General features: G+C 40.0%; 1 protein-coding gene across 5 annotated transcripts in view; it reads right to left on the bottom strand.

Annotated features, from left to right (window-relative positions):
• CTBP1 (C-terminal binding protein 1) overlaps positions 1-17,995 on the bottom strand; it is a 372,662-nt gene that overhangs the window by 321,940 nt on the left and 32,727 nt on the right. For 4 of the 5 annotated variants that reach the window (XM_068106031.2, XM_068106032.2, XM_078772389.1 and 1 more), the window contains exon 2: positions 10,861-11,072. The exons of the other annotated variant lie outside the window; for it this stretch is intronic. In XM_068106031.2, coding sequence (XP_067962132.1) covers positions 10,861-10,909 — 49 coding nt within the window. In that variant the 5' untranslated portion in view covers positions 10,910-11,072. The remainder of the gene's footprint in view (positions 1-10,860; positions 11,073-17,995) is intronic. 5 annotated transcript variants of the gene reach the window in all.

The following is a 17,995-nucleotide window of genomic DNA, read 5'->3' as shown; positions in this document are numbered from 1 at the left end:
GGCGTCAAGAAGGGCATCCGGCCATAAAAGCATTGCCTTAAAAAGGGAACCAGGATGATTGTCATGGGGCTCGCAAGGCTAACCCCCACTCTAGCAGGGAAAATTGCCTTAAAAGGGGAATTTTTTTTTAGATAGTCCCTCTTCAAAGATTGGCGACTACCTTTGAACGGGTGATCATCGCATGATTAGCGAGCATCTAACTCTAAAACGCCTTTCGTAAATTTGGCCCCGATTGATTAACTTGTGACAGTCATGTAGTTATTGGCAAAAGGCAAAAAAAAAAATTGCTTTCACTCAGCTCAATTTTGGCATATAAAATGCATCATTTGTTGGAATCATACACTGTGTCACAAAGATTAAATAGAATTGACAACAAAGAAAGCCAGTGTTAGAAATTGTTCTGGTACTTCCGTTTTGTTACGGGCATCATGTTTGTTGCCTCCGCCAACAAAGGTGGATGGAGGTTATGTTTTCACCACTGTCTGCCTGTCTGCCTGTCTGCTTGTTTGTTTGTCTGTCTGTCTGTCTCTGTCTGTCTGTCTGTCTGTCTGTGAACAAGATATCTCAAAAAGTTGTCGACGGATTCAGACGAAATTTGGCAGAGATGTAGCAGGTGTGACAAGGATGAAATGATTAGATATTGGTGAAGATCCGGATTCGGATCCAGCTACTAGAATTTCTTAAGTGATCTTCACCATTGGGAGATAGGGCCAAAAACGATACATAGCACGATATCTCAAAATGCTATGGATGGATTTGGACAAAACTTGGTGGACCGGTTGTGTGTGTGACAAGGAAGAATCGATTCAATTTCGGTGAAGATCAGGATCCGGATCCGGCTAGTAGAATTTTTAAAGTGTTCTTCACCATTGAGTGATATGACCAAAAATGATATATAGCAGGATATCTCAAAAAGTTGTGGACGGATTTGGACGAAACTTGGTGGAGATGTGTGTGTGTGAAAAGGACTAATCGTTTCGATTTTGGTGAATATCTGAATAGGGATTCGGCTACAAGAATTATTCAATTTTTAAGTGATTCATCATTGAGAGATCGGGTGAAAAGTGATATATACAACATGATATATAAAAAAGTTATGGACGAGTTATAAATAAACTTGGTGGATGAGTTGGGTAGGTGACAAGAACAAGCCGATTAGATTTTGGTTCAGGTCCAAATCCAAATTCGGCCTATCAGTGGCATACAAAACGTAAACTGTTCACCAGGCGAAGGTATACTTTTCTACTGAGTGCCGTTCTAGTTTCAATAAGTTGTAGCTTTTTTTTAAAAACGTGGTTTTTCCAAACAGCTTGGCCTCATGCAAATAGAATGATCAGATGCATGGATTATCGACTATTTCAGCAAATGTAAGAGTTGGGGGAGGAGGAGCTCATTCAGCAGCTTTACAAAAAAAAAAAATAGGGGCAATACCCCTGGTGCTCACCTGGTAGAATAAACAGTATACTGCACTGACTAACGGTATTTTAAGCCAATTTCAATGCTTGCTAGAAGACAGGGCAGCATGTAGAATCATACCAACATAATCATAAGACTTTAAATAAACAAATATAAATATACCTATTTTGGAGGGCAATCCCCCTCCCCCTACACCCAACCAAATCCCCCCTCCCCAATACCTCCTCAGACCCCAATTTTTCTAATGCTGTGAAGAAACGTTGATACATCACAGGTGATGAAGGTTGTGGTAAAGTTTCATCAAAATTGCATGCATAGTTTCTGAGAAGAAAGCAAATACCTATTTTGGGGGGCAACCTCCATAGACCCCCAAAGGGGCAGATTTTTTAATGCCGTCAACAAGCTTTAGTACAGCATTGGTGGTGAAGGTTGTGGTGAAGTTTCATCGGAATTGTATGTGTAGTTTCAGAGAAGAAAGCAAATACCTATTTTGGGGGGAGGGGGGTGAACAAACCACTTTGACCCCCGTAGACTCCCTTAGACTTCGATTTTCTTAGTGCTGTGAAGAAACTTTGGTACATCATGGGTCATGAAGGTTGTGGTCAAGTTTCATCAAAATAGTGTGTGTAGTTTCAGAGGAAAAAGCAAATACCTATTTTGGGGAGAGGGAGGGGGGGGGGGTCAAACCACTTTGTCCCCCGTAGACTCCCTTAGACTTCGATTTTCTTAGTGCTGTGAAGAAACTTTGGTACATCACAGGTCATAAAGGTTGTGGTCAAGTTTCATCAAAATAGTGTGTGTAGTTTCAAGTTGGCTGGTGTTGGTTTAGCGGTTAGGGTGCCGGCTTGGGATCCTAGGATCCTGAGTTCGAATCCGGGTCGATCGCTGAATTAACACCAGGGGGGTTGACTCAGCCTGTCATCCTTCTGAGGTCGGCAAATTGAGTACCAGCTTGCTGGGATGAATGATCCCAGTGTGTACCCTGGTTTAGAATAGGTACACCATATCCCTGCTCATCGTAAGAGGCGACCAAGGGTTGGCGTCAGGAAGGGCATCCAGCCATAAAAACTGCCTCACAAAGGGAACCATGAGGTCATGGGGCCCGCAAGGCTAACCCCCGCTTTAGCAGGGAAAAATGGCCAAAATGGCAAAAGCAAATTCCTATTTTGGGGGATCAAACCTGGATCCAATTTGACCCCCGGTAAACCGCCTTAGACCCAGACTTTTTTAATGCCATGAACAAACTTTAGTCACAACACAACAAATATCATTTTTGCCAAATTTGGTCACAATCCCTTGAGCGGTTTCGGAGAAGACGTTGCAAGTGTTTACGGACGGACGGACGGACGGACGACGCGCCGTCGCATAAGCTCCCTTGAACTTCGTTCCAGGTGAGCTAAAAAAGCAGGTGGCCATTCCAAACAAAATACCCCCAGACCTCTCCTTCCTTTCCAATTCCAATTATGCTGCAATGGTAGCTCCACGCTTGGTGCAGAGGCAGATGATGAAGCAAAAATTACAATTTTAGCCACGGTGATTACAAGCATGTTCTTTTCAAATAATCCACCAGTGTGTTTCACAGATAGGGCAGTGGCTTATTGACCCAAACCAAGGCCGACCCTGTTGTGATGCCTGCCTTGTGAAAGACCACAGTTTTGAGCCAAATCCTATTTGTCAGTAATCAAATGAAGACCAGACAATTTCGAACAAAGCCTGCGACTGAAATATTCTGCCTCCCCAAAAATTCTTTTGACTTTGCAACCATCGGATGTTTTGTGCGGCAACCTTTTTATATTCCAAAATAGATCACACTCTAATCTTCCACCACATCTTTTAATAGGAAAGGTGGACATGTTTTTCTAGGTTGAGAGCTGAATGGGTGCATCTCATGAGTTTTCATGCATACTTTACTTTCATGCATACTTTTTTTCATACATATTTCATACATACGTACTTACTTTTCCCACATGCGAAATTTGCATTTATGTTTATTTAAATTATACAATGGACTACAAAATGTAAATGTTTCATGATATTTGTTATATTATATCACCTTTATCTATCAATATTGTTGAAATGAAGATCAAATAGCTGTATGTTGAAATATGTTGAAAAAGTCAAAACTTTACATGGGGTGTACTTACTTTTTCACGTGACTATATAATCGCTTTTCGCCTGATCTCTCAATGGTGAAGAATCACTTAAAAATTAAATAATTCTCGTATCCGAATCCATATTCAGATCTTCACCAAAATCAAATCGATTCGGTCATGTCACACACCAAACCTCTCCACCAAGTTTCGTCCAAAACTTTTTGAGATATCGTGCTATATATGTCGATTTTAGCCCGATCACTCAATGGTGAAGAATCACTCAAAAATTATACTAGCCCGGATCGTCACCAAAATCTAATCATTTGGTCTTTGTCGCATACGCGACCTCTCCACCAAATTTCATCCGAATCTGTCCACAACTTTTTGAGATATCTTGTTCACAGACAACCAAACGGACAAATAAACAGACAGACAGAGATGAAAACATACCCTTCATTCACATTCGGTGGTGGAGGTAATAAAAAGCATGTCTATTGAATAGCCAGAATAAGGCCTACGAAAAGATGAAAACCAAGGAAGCTATCAAAGTTCAACAAAACAGCCGATTACTCAAATCATCATTTTCTTTTCTTTTTCATAACACTGGTCAACAAAATTTTTAAAGTTTTATGGTTCTAGTATATTTTGAGGTGATTCTAACAAACATGAACCTGTAGATTTCGATTATGATATCCAATTTTCACTGGCACATCCAGTTTTTGAGAACCAGTATACCATAGGAATATCAGCCACAGCCGAAATTCGTCTTGTACTCACTAATCAGGACTTTGTAACGAGACTATCTGAGCTGGAAAGCGTTGCTTGGGATAGCTTTGTGGCTCTTGCTAGCAATTACCTTGGAAATTTTCGAGCACCAAATTATGAAGAGCTTGTGGACAAGATGTTGAAGAGTTACCAGGCGCTCGGTGCTCGAATGTCACTCAAGATACATTTCTTCCATTCTCATCTGGACTTCTTTCCACAAAATCTTGGCGATGTCAGTGATGAGCATGGAGAAAGGTTTCACCAGGAAATTGCCATCATGGAGACTCGATATCAAGGCCGATTCAATCCAAACATGATGGGCGACTACTGTTGGACTTTACAGCGTGAAAGTGATTGCTTCTACAAACGCAGAAGTAAAGTTCAGAAGCACTTTTAATGTGATGTAAATAAAAACTTAAAGTTCATATTATTTTTGGAGATTTACATTTTTTTATGTGATGTAAATAAAAACTTAAAGTTCATATTATTTTTTGTGATATTTTATGAAGTTCATATTATTTTTTGAGATTTACATTTTTTTATGTGATGGAAATAAAAACTTAAACCTCATATTATTTTTTGTGATATTTTATAAGGTTCATATTATTTTTGGAGATTTACATTTTTGTATGTGATGTAAATAAAAACTTTAACTTCATATTATTTTTTGTGATATTTTATAAAGTTCATATTATTTTTGGAGATTTACATTTTTGTATGTGATGTAAATAAAAACTTTAACTTCATATTATTTTTTGTGATATTTTATAAAGTTCATATTATTTTTGGAGATTTACATTTTTTTATGTGATGGAAATAAAAACTTAAACCATATTATTTTTTGTGACAATAAATAGACTTATTGAGACTTAATCAAGAAATTCGCATGCTCTAAATATTTTTTCCACACTTATGATGTACTATGTCCAGGTTACGTGATAGCGAAATTTTAAGGTCAGATTCGGATTTGTGGGCACCAAATTAGTTAGAAACTGTTGAAAATAAGTCAGAACCAATTTGGCTGTTGACCAGTGATCACTGCCCAGCTCCAAATGTTCTACAAACTTCCAGCTGCTGCAGCCTGTATAATGAGCATTCAGGAAGCTATCCAAATAATTAATCTTCACAAGAAACTGTCCCAAGAGAAATCCTGTTTAATAAGAACAGTACGTGTGACAGGAAATGGAATACCATAAACAGCCTCAGCCTTCAGAACACAAGTGTTAAGTTTATGAAACCGGGACAGAAAGAAAGGGTGTCAGTAGCAAATATAGCTAAAAATGTCCTTAAACAATTAACAACTTCACAGGTTCAGTGAACTTAACGAGGAGGGTGATTCAAGGTTATAGCACGTGACGACAAACGTTCAAGGTTAACCTGCACCAATCCAAGTCCACTTTCGAATCTTTTGCAGCACTCAGACATCTGCACGAGAGGCAACCACAGTACGACCGTTTGCCCTTTTCATTCACCAGAAATTTAATGACAATGCTGTTCCACACACAGATGATACATTGGTCATGCCGATCTTGGAAATAGCAGAATGCTTTGCACAGTCGGAATTTAAACTTCATGCAAGAACGACAGATGTTCCTACAACCGCGTACATATCATTGAAAGTTTGTATATTCTTTTTTCTTTAAGTCATCCGAAACAAAAAAGTAGAAATTAACACTTTGCTCCAGTAAATCAGCTTTTCAGCCATCAAACAATTTTATCAATTTAAACCATAACCCCCATGAGTATGTAATTTGGAGATGGTCACACCCAAAATGGACAGAGAACAAAAACTCGTTTACATAAGAACAAACAACATAAAAATTTTAAAAATCTATACATCCTTTCATAGAATCATACTGCTTTTGAGTTTTTGTCAATAAAAGCACAAGCCTTTCTCGCTTGGAAGCCATCAGCATGGGTCAGACGCATCCATCAGATCAACAGCACAGAGAAGATACACAAGGCAGATCCTGCCGCTGTCTGCGCATAGTCGGGGGTTTTATTACCCACGCCAGAGGAGAGGGTATTGCATTTGAGTCCGTTTGTCTATTTGTTTGTTTGTCCGCACAGAATAAATATGATTTTCTCTGCAACCGTTGGTCCGATTGACAGGAAATTTTCACCATAGGTGCAACTCCACCTGTATAATTTTTTATGATAATTATGACGTCATAGGTCACGTGGTTCGGCCGCCATCTTGGAAAAATCGAAAAACATTGCACCTCTATATCTCGGAAAGTGCTGAATAGAAATAATTGAGAAATGGCTCATTGTAAAGAACTCTCCATGGGGAATAAAATATGTTAATGGTAATGTCATAGGTGCCTCCATTATGACGCCATAATGCGACAAGTACAAAACTTCATCCCATCAAGATGAAATTTATTGAGCGCCATGTCAGCATAAAGTGGTGGAGAAAAAAATGACGACGTCATCAGTCACGTGTTTCGGCCGCCACCTTGGAAAAACCAAAAAACTTTGCACCTCTATATCTCCGAAAGCACTGAATAGAAAGAAATTGAAGCATGGCTCAATGTAAAGAACTCTCCATGGGGAATAAAATATGTTAATGATGTCATAGGTGCCTCCATTATGACGTCATAATTCAGCAAGTACAAAACTTCATCCGATAAAGATGAAATTTATTGCGCATAATCTTGGAATAAATTAGTTTAGAAAAAAAAATGATGACCATCGGTCACGTGTTTTGGCCGCCATATTTGTTTTAACACAAAAGCCTTAATAACCACTGAAAATACATCCTGGCGAGGGTTTGCAATCTCCCATTGCTCATTTTTCTTGTTATTCTTTCAATTGCCATTTTCCTGGCCACCTCTCCAGATTGGCTGGTGGACGAAAATGAACATGGTGCATTGCAGACATCCTGCTTGTCAGGATTCATGTGGCAATAGCTGATATAGCATGTGGTTCCTGGTACCTTAACAGTGAAGGCCTTTACATTTTAAATAAAGCTTCAAGGTGGCATGGTCAGATCACTGGGAGCGGAAGGTTGTTGTGGTGGTGAAGGAGGAGGTTGGGTATCTGTTCTGTGCTGATGAGGACCAACTAGACAGAAACATGCTCATGGATGGTACCTCTCCACCAGAGTGAGCTGGCCCGTACAGCTTGATAATGTAATGGTATACCATTCTAATGCCTTTGATGCTGCAGCAGGTCGTACCCTGTAGAAGGCCGGAGTGAGCATCAGGATCTGCTTGGTGTGGTCTGCGCATAACCGGACATCCTTCTTTGAATTGCATTTCTCCCAGCTACCTCTCTAGATCTGTTTGTGGATGACAGTCAGGATGGTTTGTGACAGAAAAATGCTGTCGACCCGGAACCGTGTGTGAAAGCCGTTGTGGCACACAGTTCATCATACCATAGCAGTGAAGGAGTATGTATTTGTCTTTTTGAATCACAACCTTCACGACACAAAAATAACGAGACAATTTAAAAAAATCATGGTAATAAAAAAAAAGAAAACCTTTTTGTATTTCCGTTTTATCAAATTTGAATGCGTCTCCTGCAATGCAATTAATTCCTGCAATGCAATCAATTCCAACCCACTCATATCCCATTGACTGTCTGCTGGCACGACTGTGTTATGAATGGTCGTCCACGCGACTGCGACCTAATGCTCAGGCAGCAGGCTAATTCGCAAATCCAAGATTTTCACCAAACCCCATCCATCTTGGCAAAGAGCATTAGGTCTATAAATGGCAGTCAAACGTTTTGAAGACTGATAGCTTGTCCAAAATATTCGATACAATTTCACTACGCTTCTTGCCAAAAAGTAAGAAACCGTCACCGATGCAGCGTGGAAAGCATCCGAGTTATTACACCTATGGTTTGAAGTGATGAAAAGTGTCATTAATGCGAGTTGGTGTTGGGCTGGCAGGATGGCCTTGGCCCTAGAGGTATGCACACTCGCCTCTAAGCTGTCTATCCTGGGTTTGAATCCCGACCCAGCCCAGTGTTTCACAGGTAGGGTGATTAAACAATGCATGTGTCGTCCCTCGGATGGAAGTCTAACTGGGTGTTACATCTCCCGGCATTAGTTGCTGCACCTTACAGATCACAGGGTGTCCTTCGCGAAGAGCAGAGGAGTTATCACCATCACCCTGGAGAAATTATAAATTATTGCTCTACCTGATCAACTGAAAATGTTAACCACAACTCTAACTGCAAATTGTCAGGCTTGGCCAGCCAGTTCGTGAAAGACTAGGGCAAAAACATTTCCCCCGGCCAACCCCATAATAACGTGGGAATAATTGTGGCCATTAAAGAAGTAGAATGTGAGTGGGTTGTTCTGGCAAAGAATATTTAACATTTGACCAAGAACATCATGAGAGAATAACCAGTGCATTTCTAACAGATGAGTGAAAACCAATACACAAAATATTTTCACCAAATATGCCACAGCTTAGTGAGCTGTTTAGCTTTCAATATAAAACCAATGCATACAGAATCTTAGGCAAACTGGTCAAACAGATCCCCAGATATGGATCCTGAAATGTATGACCAAAATTTGTAGTTGAACAAACTAAGATTGCTTTGATATATCGTTTATCGTTTTTGGCCACATCTCTCATTTGTGAAGAATAACTTTTCAAATTCTAGTATCCGCATCCAGATCTTCACCAAAATTGAATGAATTTGTCCTTGTTACACACCCAACATGTCCACCAAGTTTCGTCTAAATCCGTCCACAACTTTTTGAGATACCCTGCTCACAGTCAGACAAACAAACAGACAGGGGTGAAAACAACCTCCATCCACCTTCGGTTTCAGAGGTAAAAATTGACAAGTTATAGAAAGATGTTCATAATTATAAAAAAAATAATCTGAGAAAGTCAAACAAAGTTATGACGCGTAACAGTTATTCAGATGTGTACATTTAAACAAATCCAGACACGCCAAATAGATCGCATTACTATAGACTGCAGCTGTATGAAATCTGCTCAAAATATAGGTTAACCCGAGTCAATAGATAGGAAGTAGATGTGATTCAGGCCTCCATCATGGGTATGCCCCATGGGGATGTCTCTCCATTGCCACCTTTCTCACACCCATGATCTCCATTCTTTCCACAGTCAATCGGCATCCTTTTGTTGTGGTTAAACGTCACGAGTTCCTTGAAACCCGGAGTAGAGCCCAATGTACAGGTACGTAAAATAAGCGGATGGATACGGGTGTCAATTGCTGGATACGCTATACACAGCAGAAGTGATAGCTCAAAGTTAAAAATAAAGAAAACTATCTCTCACCAACTGAAATTTTCGCTAATTCATTCATTCATTCATATTCATATCAGTCGACAATTCTACTTCTCCCAGTTTTGCACCAATGTTGAGCAATTACCCCACACTGCATACAATGCATTACAACAAATCGCTTTTTAAATAATCGTGAACGCAAAAGAATGTAGATGCACGACATGATACAGAAGAACATTAAAACACGTGAAACATCTACGGTCTCTGCGGTATGATTACGAGCACAGATTCCTCACAAAATAATCTGCCTTTTTAAAGGATGATTATTCAAGATTTATAAAAACAACAGATATAAAATAAATGGTAATGGGTAGTCACTGAGGGTTTGCACGAGGGTGCATCATACGTTAAGACGACATACCAGAGCAGACTTACCACCCGGCCTACAAATACACACTGTGCTTATCAAATGAAAGTTAAGAGACTGTTCTTTGTCACTACAAGCAGAACAAAGACAAGTGACAGGCAAAACCGATAAAGCCCCACAGGATAGAAACAAATGAACGATTCAAGTGAGCTCTACTACCACATGGTCTAAAGACGTGGAAGTGACAGCAGATACAAAGTACCAGCAGGCCATTTTCCACCCTTCCGCTGCCTTGCCAGCATCCCTGGAGAGGCAGCACCACTGTCAGCGCATTATCTCAAAACATTGCACGAGATATAGGCTGAGCGCAGGGTGGATTGAAAATAAAATAAATAAATAAAACGTGAATTTCTATGAAACTTCATCATGGTTCCCCAAACATCATAGAGGCAGGGTTTGTAACAAAGCACGTACTGCATGAGGAAACAAACATGCAGTCATTCCATAAATGACTGGGTAGCATCAAACGGTGCACAAGAACACGACAAGGTAATAAATAAAACCCAGCACAAAAAAAAAACACAACGCTAGTCCAGAAGCGTAAATTAAAGGAACTTTAAGCCATGAATCTTGATTTTTATATGTCGGCTTTTCTTTTTTTTGTCAAATTATACTTTTATTTGAGAGCACTCATATGCAAAGAATTCCAATGTCGCTCAGTGACTTTCATGTGTGCTACATATGGCAATAAAATTATCTGTATCTGTAGGTGCCTATACTTCACATTGTGCAAGACATATACAGGAAAAAATATTTTAATCGAAGGATATTGGAAAAAAAATTCTAAAAAATACACAAAAATAACTGTACAACTAATGAAACAGCAATCGTCAACGAGAGCAGACTTATTTAAAACAGGATGTTTTGGCAAAACTGACCTGAAGTTGCACATACTATTAAAAAGGTGTCAAAATATAGGTGGGGTGGGTATACAAAAGCAAACCTTCACAAATCCTGTCCAGCCGCTGTCTTTTCACTTTGTGCTTGTCCATTAGGGGTGGGCTGTCGCGAAGGCGGGATCACGGTCCCAGCACGACGCCCGGCAGGCTCCGTGAGATGCCACCACCGTTGTTCTGCAGCGTGCCCCTTGAGACTGCACTTATCTCCCGAGGCTCGCGAAGGTGGTTGCTCAGCTCCTGACCGATGTACAGCTCCCTAGAAACAGATATGCTGCCATGGAGAGGAGCCTTCAAAAGACACAGGAGGACATGCAAGTAGGAGTTGCACAGGTGTCCAAATATGCTACGTAAACGTACTCCCCCTCTTACATACCATCTGCTGTTCTCCTAAGCAAAATGCTGATAAAAGCTGTTTAACTTAAGTTCAGAATAAACAGACTGATGGCCCAAATAAGATGACTATGACGACGACTAAGACAAAGAAAAAGAGGATGACAAAGACAAACAAATCAAGCTGGGCAAAATGATATCGCACGTGCTTTGTGACAAAGTTAAAACATGAATGCTATGTTTTTTCTTCCCCCCCCCCCACCCCCCTTCCCCCACCCTATTCATACCCATTATCAAAAATAAAATATAACACGTCATGTGCCTACTTGGGATCCTAGGATCCTGGGTTCGAATCCCAGTCGATCGCTGAATTAACGCCAGGGGGGTTGACTCAGCCTGTCATCCTTCCGAGGTCGGCAAATTGAGTACCAGCTTGCTGGGATGAATGATCACGGTGTACACCGTATCCCTGCACATCGTAAGAGCGTGACCAAGGGTTTGCGTCAGGAAGGGCATCCGGCCATAAAAACATTGCCTCAAACAGGGAACCATGATTGTCATGGGGCCCGCAAGGCTAACCCCTGCTCCAGCAGGGAAAATGGCCTTAAAACGATCATTCATTCATATTCATTCATGTGCCTACCAAGAAAAGAAAAATCAAATGTTGCAAAAAACATCAATTAATGAGAGAGCAGCCATCGGGCATGGATATCGCAGTAAGGAGTTATAAAAAGACGGGAATTTTTTTTAAAGACGTTTGAAGTTTTTTTCCCTTCTTGGGTTTTATTACAGACTGCTGTGCATGGGGGATGGGGGGTACGGCTTAGACCAAGAGGCACAGCCATGAAGGGCTGAGATCCTCCCACATATTGCCTTTCCAAGGACACAGCAGTGACCACAGCTGCACTAGCACCATCTGCTGTTTACAGCATACGGCCCAGCTCCATCTGCTGCTGGGTAACAAAAGTCACCGAAATGTTTATAATTGACAAAATTACTACATCGCACAGAGTGTACCGTACTCTTACAATAATCCAATGTAATTTCAAAATCTAATCAATCAGGAACGGGAGTACAAAAGCTAAATCGTAACAGTCTTCTATTAGTTAACAACTAAGGTGAAATGCAGAAACAGAGCCCGACAACTCGGCTACATAATAAAAAGGTTATATTGTAGGAGGCAAAAGGTTTGCCATGACAATTCCCATAGAAGTCGAGAGTATCTTGCCGAATATGGAATAATGCTGAGCTTCATCGATACGGGAGGCCAGTGCAAATGAAACATTAATTTGCCGACACTTGTCAACAGGACTCGACATCTTTCTCCCAACTCGACTGCTTAAAATAATTGGCCATCGGCAAAGCTTAGTTATGCGGTGGAAATTTTTGCAACGAGCCTCAATCTAGATCCAGGAAAAGCTGTCGTTTTTGGCGAGGGCAGGTGGAGGGGGGAGATTACTTTTGGAAACTACATCTTCATAATGATACTTAGGAAAGACTAGTGTCAAGAACACCCCTTGGCATAGAAGAGTGCAAACAATAGGGAACTTCATGCTGAGCGAGAAAGACACATATACAGTCGCACCCTGACATTCACGGGAGTAGATGTATACGGTAGGTTCCAGGCCAGACTAGAGTCCCTTTATACAGAGAGTTACGACATGACGATCCGGAAAAATATGGTCACGTGACTCACAATAACCATTTTGGGGCCAAATTCGCGTTCGCTTAACTTCTCGCGTTCGCGTGTTATGCAAGTACAATCGATTCGACTACCTACGAAAGCCTTAGTTCACTGAAAATGCCGGGTTGTTGTGCATTTGGATGCACAAATAGACATGACAAGGGTTTCAAGATGTACAGATTCCCTTCAGATCCCAATAGACATAAAATATGGGAGAATAAAGTCAGCCGTGTGGGCTGGCAGCTCTGACCCCTACTCATTTTGACAAAATGAAAGTAGGGAATGCAACACGCGTACTGAGCCGTGACGTTAGTAGTGCACTGAGATATCTGGTGGAAAGAGAGAAGCATGACGAGAGCTACCTAACCACTGCATGGTTCATCGAGCTCATAGGCAAATGGTTGGAGCTGGTGACTAATCGTCATCCAGTACTAGCACTGAGCAGGCTCAACGAAGAAAAGTACAAGGAGGCCGTCACCTGTCTTCGTACTGTGATCTGCCTATTCAAAGGTGTCAACATTGGACACGGAGACTGGAAACCAATCCAGACAGGAGTTGTCCTGTCTACAACATCTGTGCTCGAAATAGCGGAAGAATTACTGGATGCTGGATACAAATTCCTGCTGACATCCAGGCTGATGCAGGATTGCCTGGAAAATCTGTTCTCCATCGTGCGCTTGAGGAAACCAGTACCATCTCCAATGGAGTTCAAGTATGCACTCAAACTGATCAGCACTGCACAGTTCCTCAGTCTCAAGCGAACAGGTAGTTACCAACAGGATGATGGAGAATTTCTCGCTGACTTCCTCGACCAAGATGTGCGGGTCCCTTCTGAACCGAACATTGAAAGCATCCACTTCTCAGTCGACCAAGAAGGGGTATCTGAACTTGGCCAAGCTGAGCGTGATAGCCTGTACAATTTGGCAGGATACTGTGTAAGGAGTGTAAAGGTAAACGAAAAAACGTGTGACTCATGCATCCAGGCAGTGATGAAAAACTCACATGACAAAGCACACCAGGCCTCAAAGCTTACCCAACTAAAAGAATACAAAGAAGGAAGTCTTATTGATGTATCTGATTCTGTGTTCGACATGGTCTACAGAGTTGAACTTATGTTTCGTAAGGTAGAGAATGACCTCATGGACAAGAACAATGTCAAGAAAATGTTGATGGAAAAGGTACAGGAATAGAGTTCTGACATTTCTCTACCAGTATGTCACAATCTCAAGGAAAAACTGATTAATAAGTTTATCAATGCACGACTGCATTTTTATTGCAAGAAGAAAACAAGTGAATTGAAAAAGGAAGCCGAAAGAAAGAAGAAAGGAGGAGAGCTTGGGAGCAAGAGTATGGCGATGAGGAAACTGGCCAAGAAAGTAAAGTGAATTATTTAACTTTCACCTTATAGAGACTACAAGTAATTCCCGCAACAAGTAGTCAATAGCTGTCATTGTATCATAGTGAAAACCGTTAATTTTTTTTGTTTGAAAACATTGGATACTTTGCTTGACAGTACATTGTACTGTATTAAATTCTATATTTCTATTTAGTTCACAATATGCCAACAGTTTGATAATAGCTAGTATTAGGAATCATTTCTAGAGAATGGTTATGAATGGTTATGTTGTAAATTCAACAGGGCTGGACAAAAAAAAAAGTCTCTGTTTGGCATTATTGTGTATTCGTGCATGCATCTTAAGAAATAGCTTGCCCATGTAGCATATCCACTTACCCTGTATTTGGTCTTGCCATTTTTTTTTTTCAGGGGAACACAAAAGTTCTCAAAAATTCCACATAATGCAATGAAAGTTTTAATGATTGTAAAGATAAAAAGCAGGAAGTTGCTCAAACCTTACATTGCTATTGCTATTGGGGTCTCAAACCTCATCATTGGGGTCTCATTGGGGTCTCATTGGGGTTGCTATTGGGGTCTCAAACCTTACAAGACCTCTAATTTGTATCGTTCTTCAAAATGGGAGAGATAAATGCCAAAAAAAAAATTCATCACATAATGCAATTTTGACAGCTGTACTACGTTTCATTTATTCTGATTGTACCTGGATCTGTTGCTGAATGTGGTTAACTGATGAAAAGAAAGCTGAAAAGGTTAATTTACAGTATGTGTGCATTGACTGAGAGCCTGTGTGTGTTTATCCCGTGTGTGTGCATGTGTTTTAATGTGTTGATGTTTGTGTGTATGTATGAGTTTATTGACTCTGAAAACTCATTAAATTTGTTACAGTTTGATAATGTTTACATTAAATTCATTTCTTTCAGACAAAACACACGTGTGTTTTAATGAGCCCCCCCCCCCCCCCCCCCCCCGCTTTTCCTATCCCCTTAATCAAAGAGGTTAAAGATTATTTTAGGTTACAAGACTACTTTGTCACATAGTATGTTCAAATTCTCTCCAGGCATCGTGAGTAACCCAAATTATTATTGCCAACATCACGATAATGAGGATTCAGAAAACACCCATTTTCTCACTTCTCATCAACCGCTCATTTTTTCAGACAAACTAATATCCCATTATAGGCAATCTGGAACATAATGGAGCTAATACTCATAGACCTACATCTCGATACAATAAAATAAAAATAAAAAACATTCACCGTACTCCCTAACCCGCCCCGTGTTTGTGCAGTGGTGCATTGCATTATACACGCATAGCTCATAGTGCACAGTGCACTGTGCATGTGCCGGTTCAGTGGTTCCGCACAATTGGCCCCAAAATGGCGGCGTATTCTCAGTTGTCGTAACTCTGTATAAAGGGACTCTAGGCCAGACCCCCCCCCCCCCCCTCCCCACATTCCCCACATCCCGTTACCCCCAAACCGAAACTGTCTCAACCCAAAAAACAGGAAGTGACTCACCACAAACCGGAAGTGACCAATTAATTATTTATTTTCAGATTTTCACGATTTTCTCGATTTTCCAAATTTTCCAAATTTTCAGATTTCACAATTTCCAAAAAATAAAAAAATTGATTTTCAAAATGTGTGATTTGTCAGATTTCACGATTTTCTCGAATTTCCCAAAATTTCCAAAATTTCCGATTTTCACAAAAATAATCATAAAACTAAAAAATTGATTTTTAGTTTAACAGGATGAGAATTATAATACAAAGGAATAACTTAAATGAAAAAAGATATTATTAACATTGATAATGAAATAATTAATAAATTTAACATGGAATTTGATGTACTTCATGGAAAATTAGATAGGATAAAAGATTTAATTGTAACTTACGGTATAATGAAACGTCAGGTGATATTAAAACAAATATTGCAAATATTGAACAAACATTACAGAATATTAATCAGGATAAAATGTTCTACATTGTGAGGGCAAGATTATTGATACATGAATATAAATCAATTTGAACTAAACCATTATCACCGATGAATACACATAATCCAATCTTTAAAAATAAAGTATCTATTATAAATGAGTTTTTAGATATTGTTAAAGAAATATTAAGCTCAAAATTATGGAATATACCCATTTTATACGAAATTAAACCTATCGCTAATATTACTTGTACATTTTGTAAAAATCAAAACTTATCTGATTTTTACATAACTAACACAAATATTAAAACATGTTTGCGGTGTAATAACCAACAATTAAGTTTTAACACTACTATGACTTATAATGATTATAAAAGAGTAAATATAATAGGAAAAAATATTTACAATAGAGTTTCTCATTTTCAAAAATGTATTACTCAATATCAAGGTAAACAATATTATTAAATACCAGAAAAGGTTTATAACGATCTGAATGAAAAGTTTAAAGCATATAGACTTTTGATCAACCATGAAGACGAGGTTATAAAATATTCCAATATTACAAAAACTCATATCAACATGTTTCGAAAAGAATTAAAATATACTAAACATTATGGTAATATTAATCTAATACAGTGAAACCTTGACTTACGAGTGCACCAACTTACGAGTTTTCCGAGATACGAGCCGTCGCTCGGTCGATTTTTTGCTTTGTGATGCGAGCCGAGATCTGAGTTACGAGCGAGCGAGCTTGGATATAAAACACGTAATCGTCGAAAAACATGAGCGAGGTGTGCGTGTTGTCGACTTGGCGAGGCAGTACGATCGTAGTACTTCTACGATATGTACGATTTTGAAGCAGAAGGAGTCGATAAAGGCTATAACGCCAGCCAAGGGCGTTAAGATTATTTCAAAGCTCCGGACCTCTGTCCATGAAGAGATGGAGAAGTTGTTGTTTGTGTGGTTGACGGAGAAGCAGCTCGCAGGAGATACCGTGACCGAGAGCATCATCTGTGAGAAGGCACGAGACATTTACGGGGATTTGGTGCAGCAGACGGCGGGAACATCAACGGACGAGGCATCGGAAGAGTCATTCAAAGCCAGTCGGGGATGGTTTGATAATTTTAAGAAGAGGACCGGCATTCACTCCATCGTCAGGCATGGTGAGGCAGCAAGCTCGGATGTGAAGGCAGCTGATGATTTTATTATAACTTTTGCCGAACTGATAGAAGCCGAAGGATACATCCCCCAGCAAATCTTCAACTGTGACGAGACAGGGCTCTTCTGGAAAAAGATGCCGAGGAGGACGTATATAACGGCAGAGGAGAAGAGCATGCCAGGCCACAACTTGTTCAGAGTGCCGGCGATAGCTCGCCTTCTCTTTGTGGAAGACACGGTGAGATCCTTAACATCCAACAACTAATAGGACGCAAACGGGGCGCCCAGTTTAGCGGTACACACATTGATGAATCACCCTGCCTGTGAAACACCGACATGACAGGTTATAGCTGGGTCGGGATTCAAACCCAGGCTGGACAGTTTAGAGTCAAGTGTGCGTACCTCCAGTCCAGGCCATCCTGCCAACTTGTATGCTGCATACAGGTGAAATATAAAGCGCGAGATATTTTTATATATATATTTCAAAAAAAATTGGTGTGGTTTTTGGGGGGCTGGAACGGATTAATAGCATTTCAATTCATTTTAATGGGGAAATTTCATTTGAGAAATGAGCAAATTGAGTTACGAGCTCGGTCACAGAACGAATTAAACTCGTAAGTCAAGGTTTCACTGTATATGTAACATTAACCAAGAAGAAATTAGATGATATTTCTCATTTAGAACAAGCGTTAATTACCGATTTTCAAACATTATTGA

Source organism: Myxine glutinosa, chromosome 2, assembly GCF_964187855.1.
Source record: "Myxine glutinosa chromosome 2, kmMyxGlut1.1, whole genome shotgun sequence".
NCBI classification, from domain to species: Eukaryota; Metazoa; Chordata; class Myxini; order Myxiniformes; family Myxinidae; genus Myxine; species Myxine glutinosa.
This window is presented reverse-complemented; position numbering and strand designations above follow the sequence as displayed.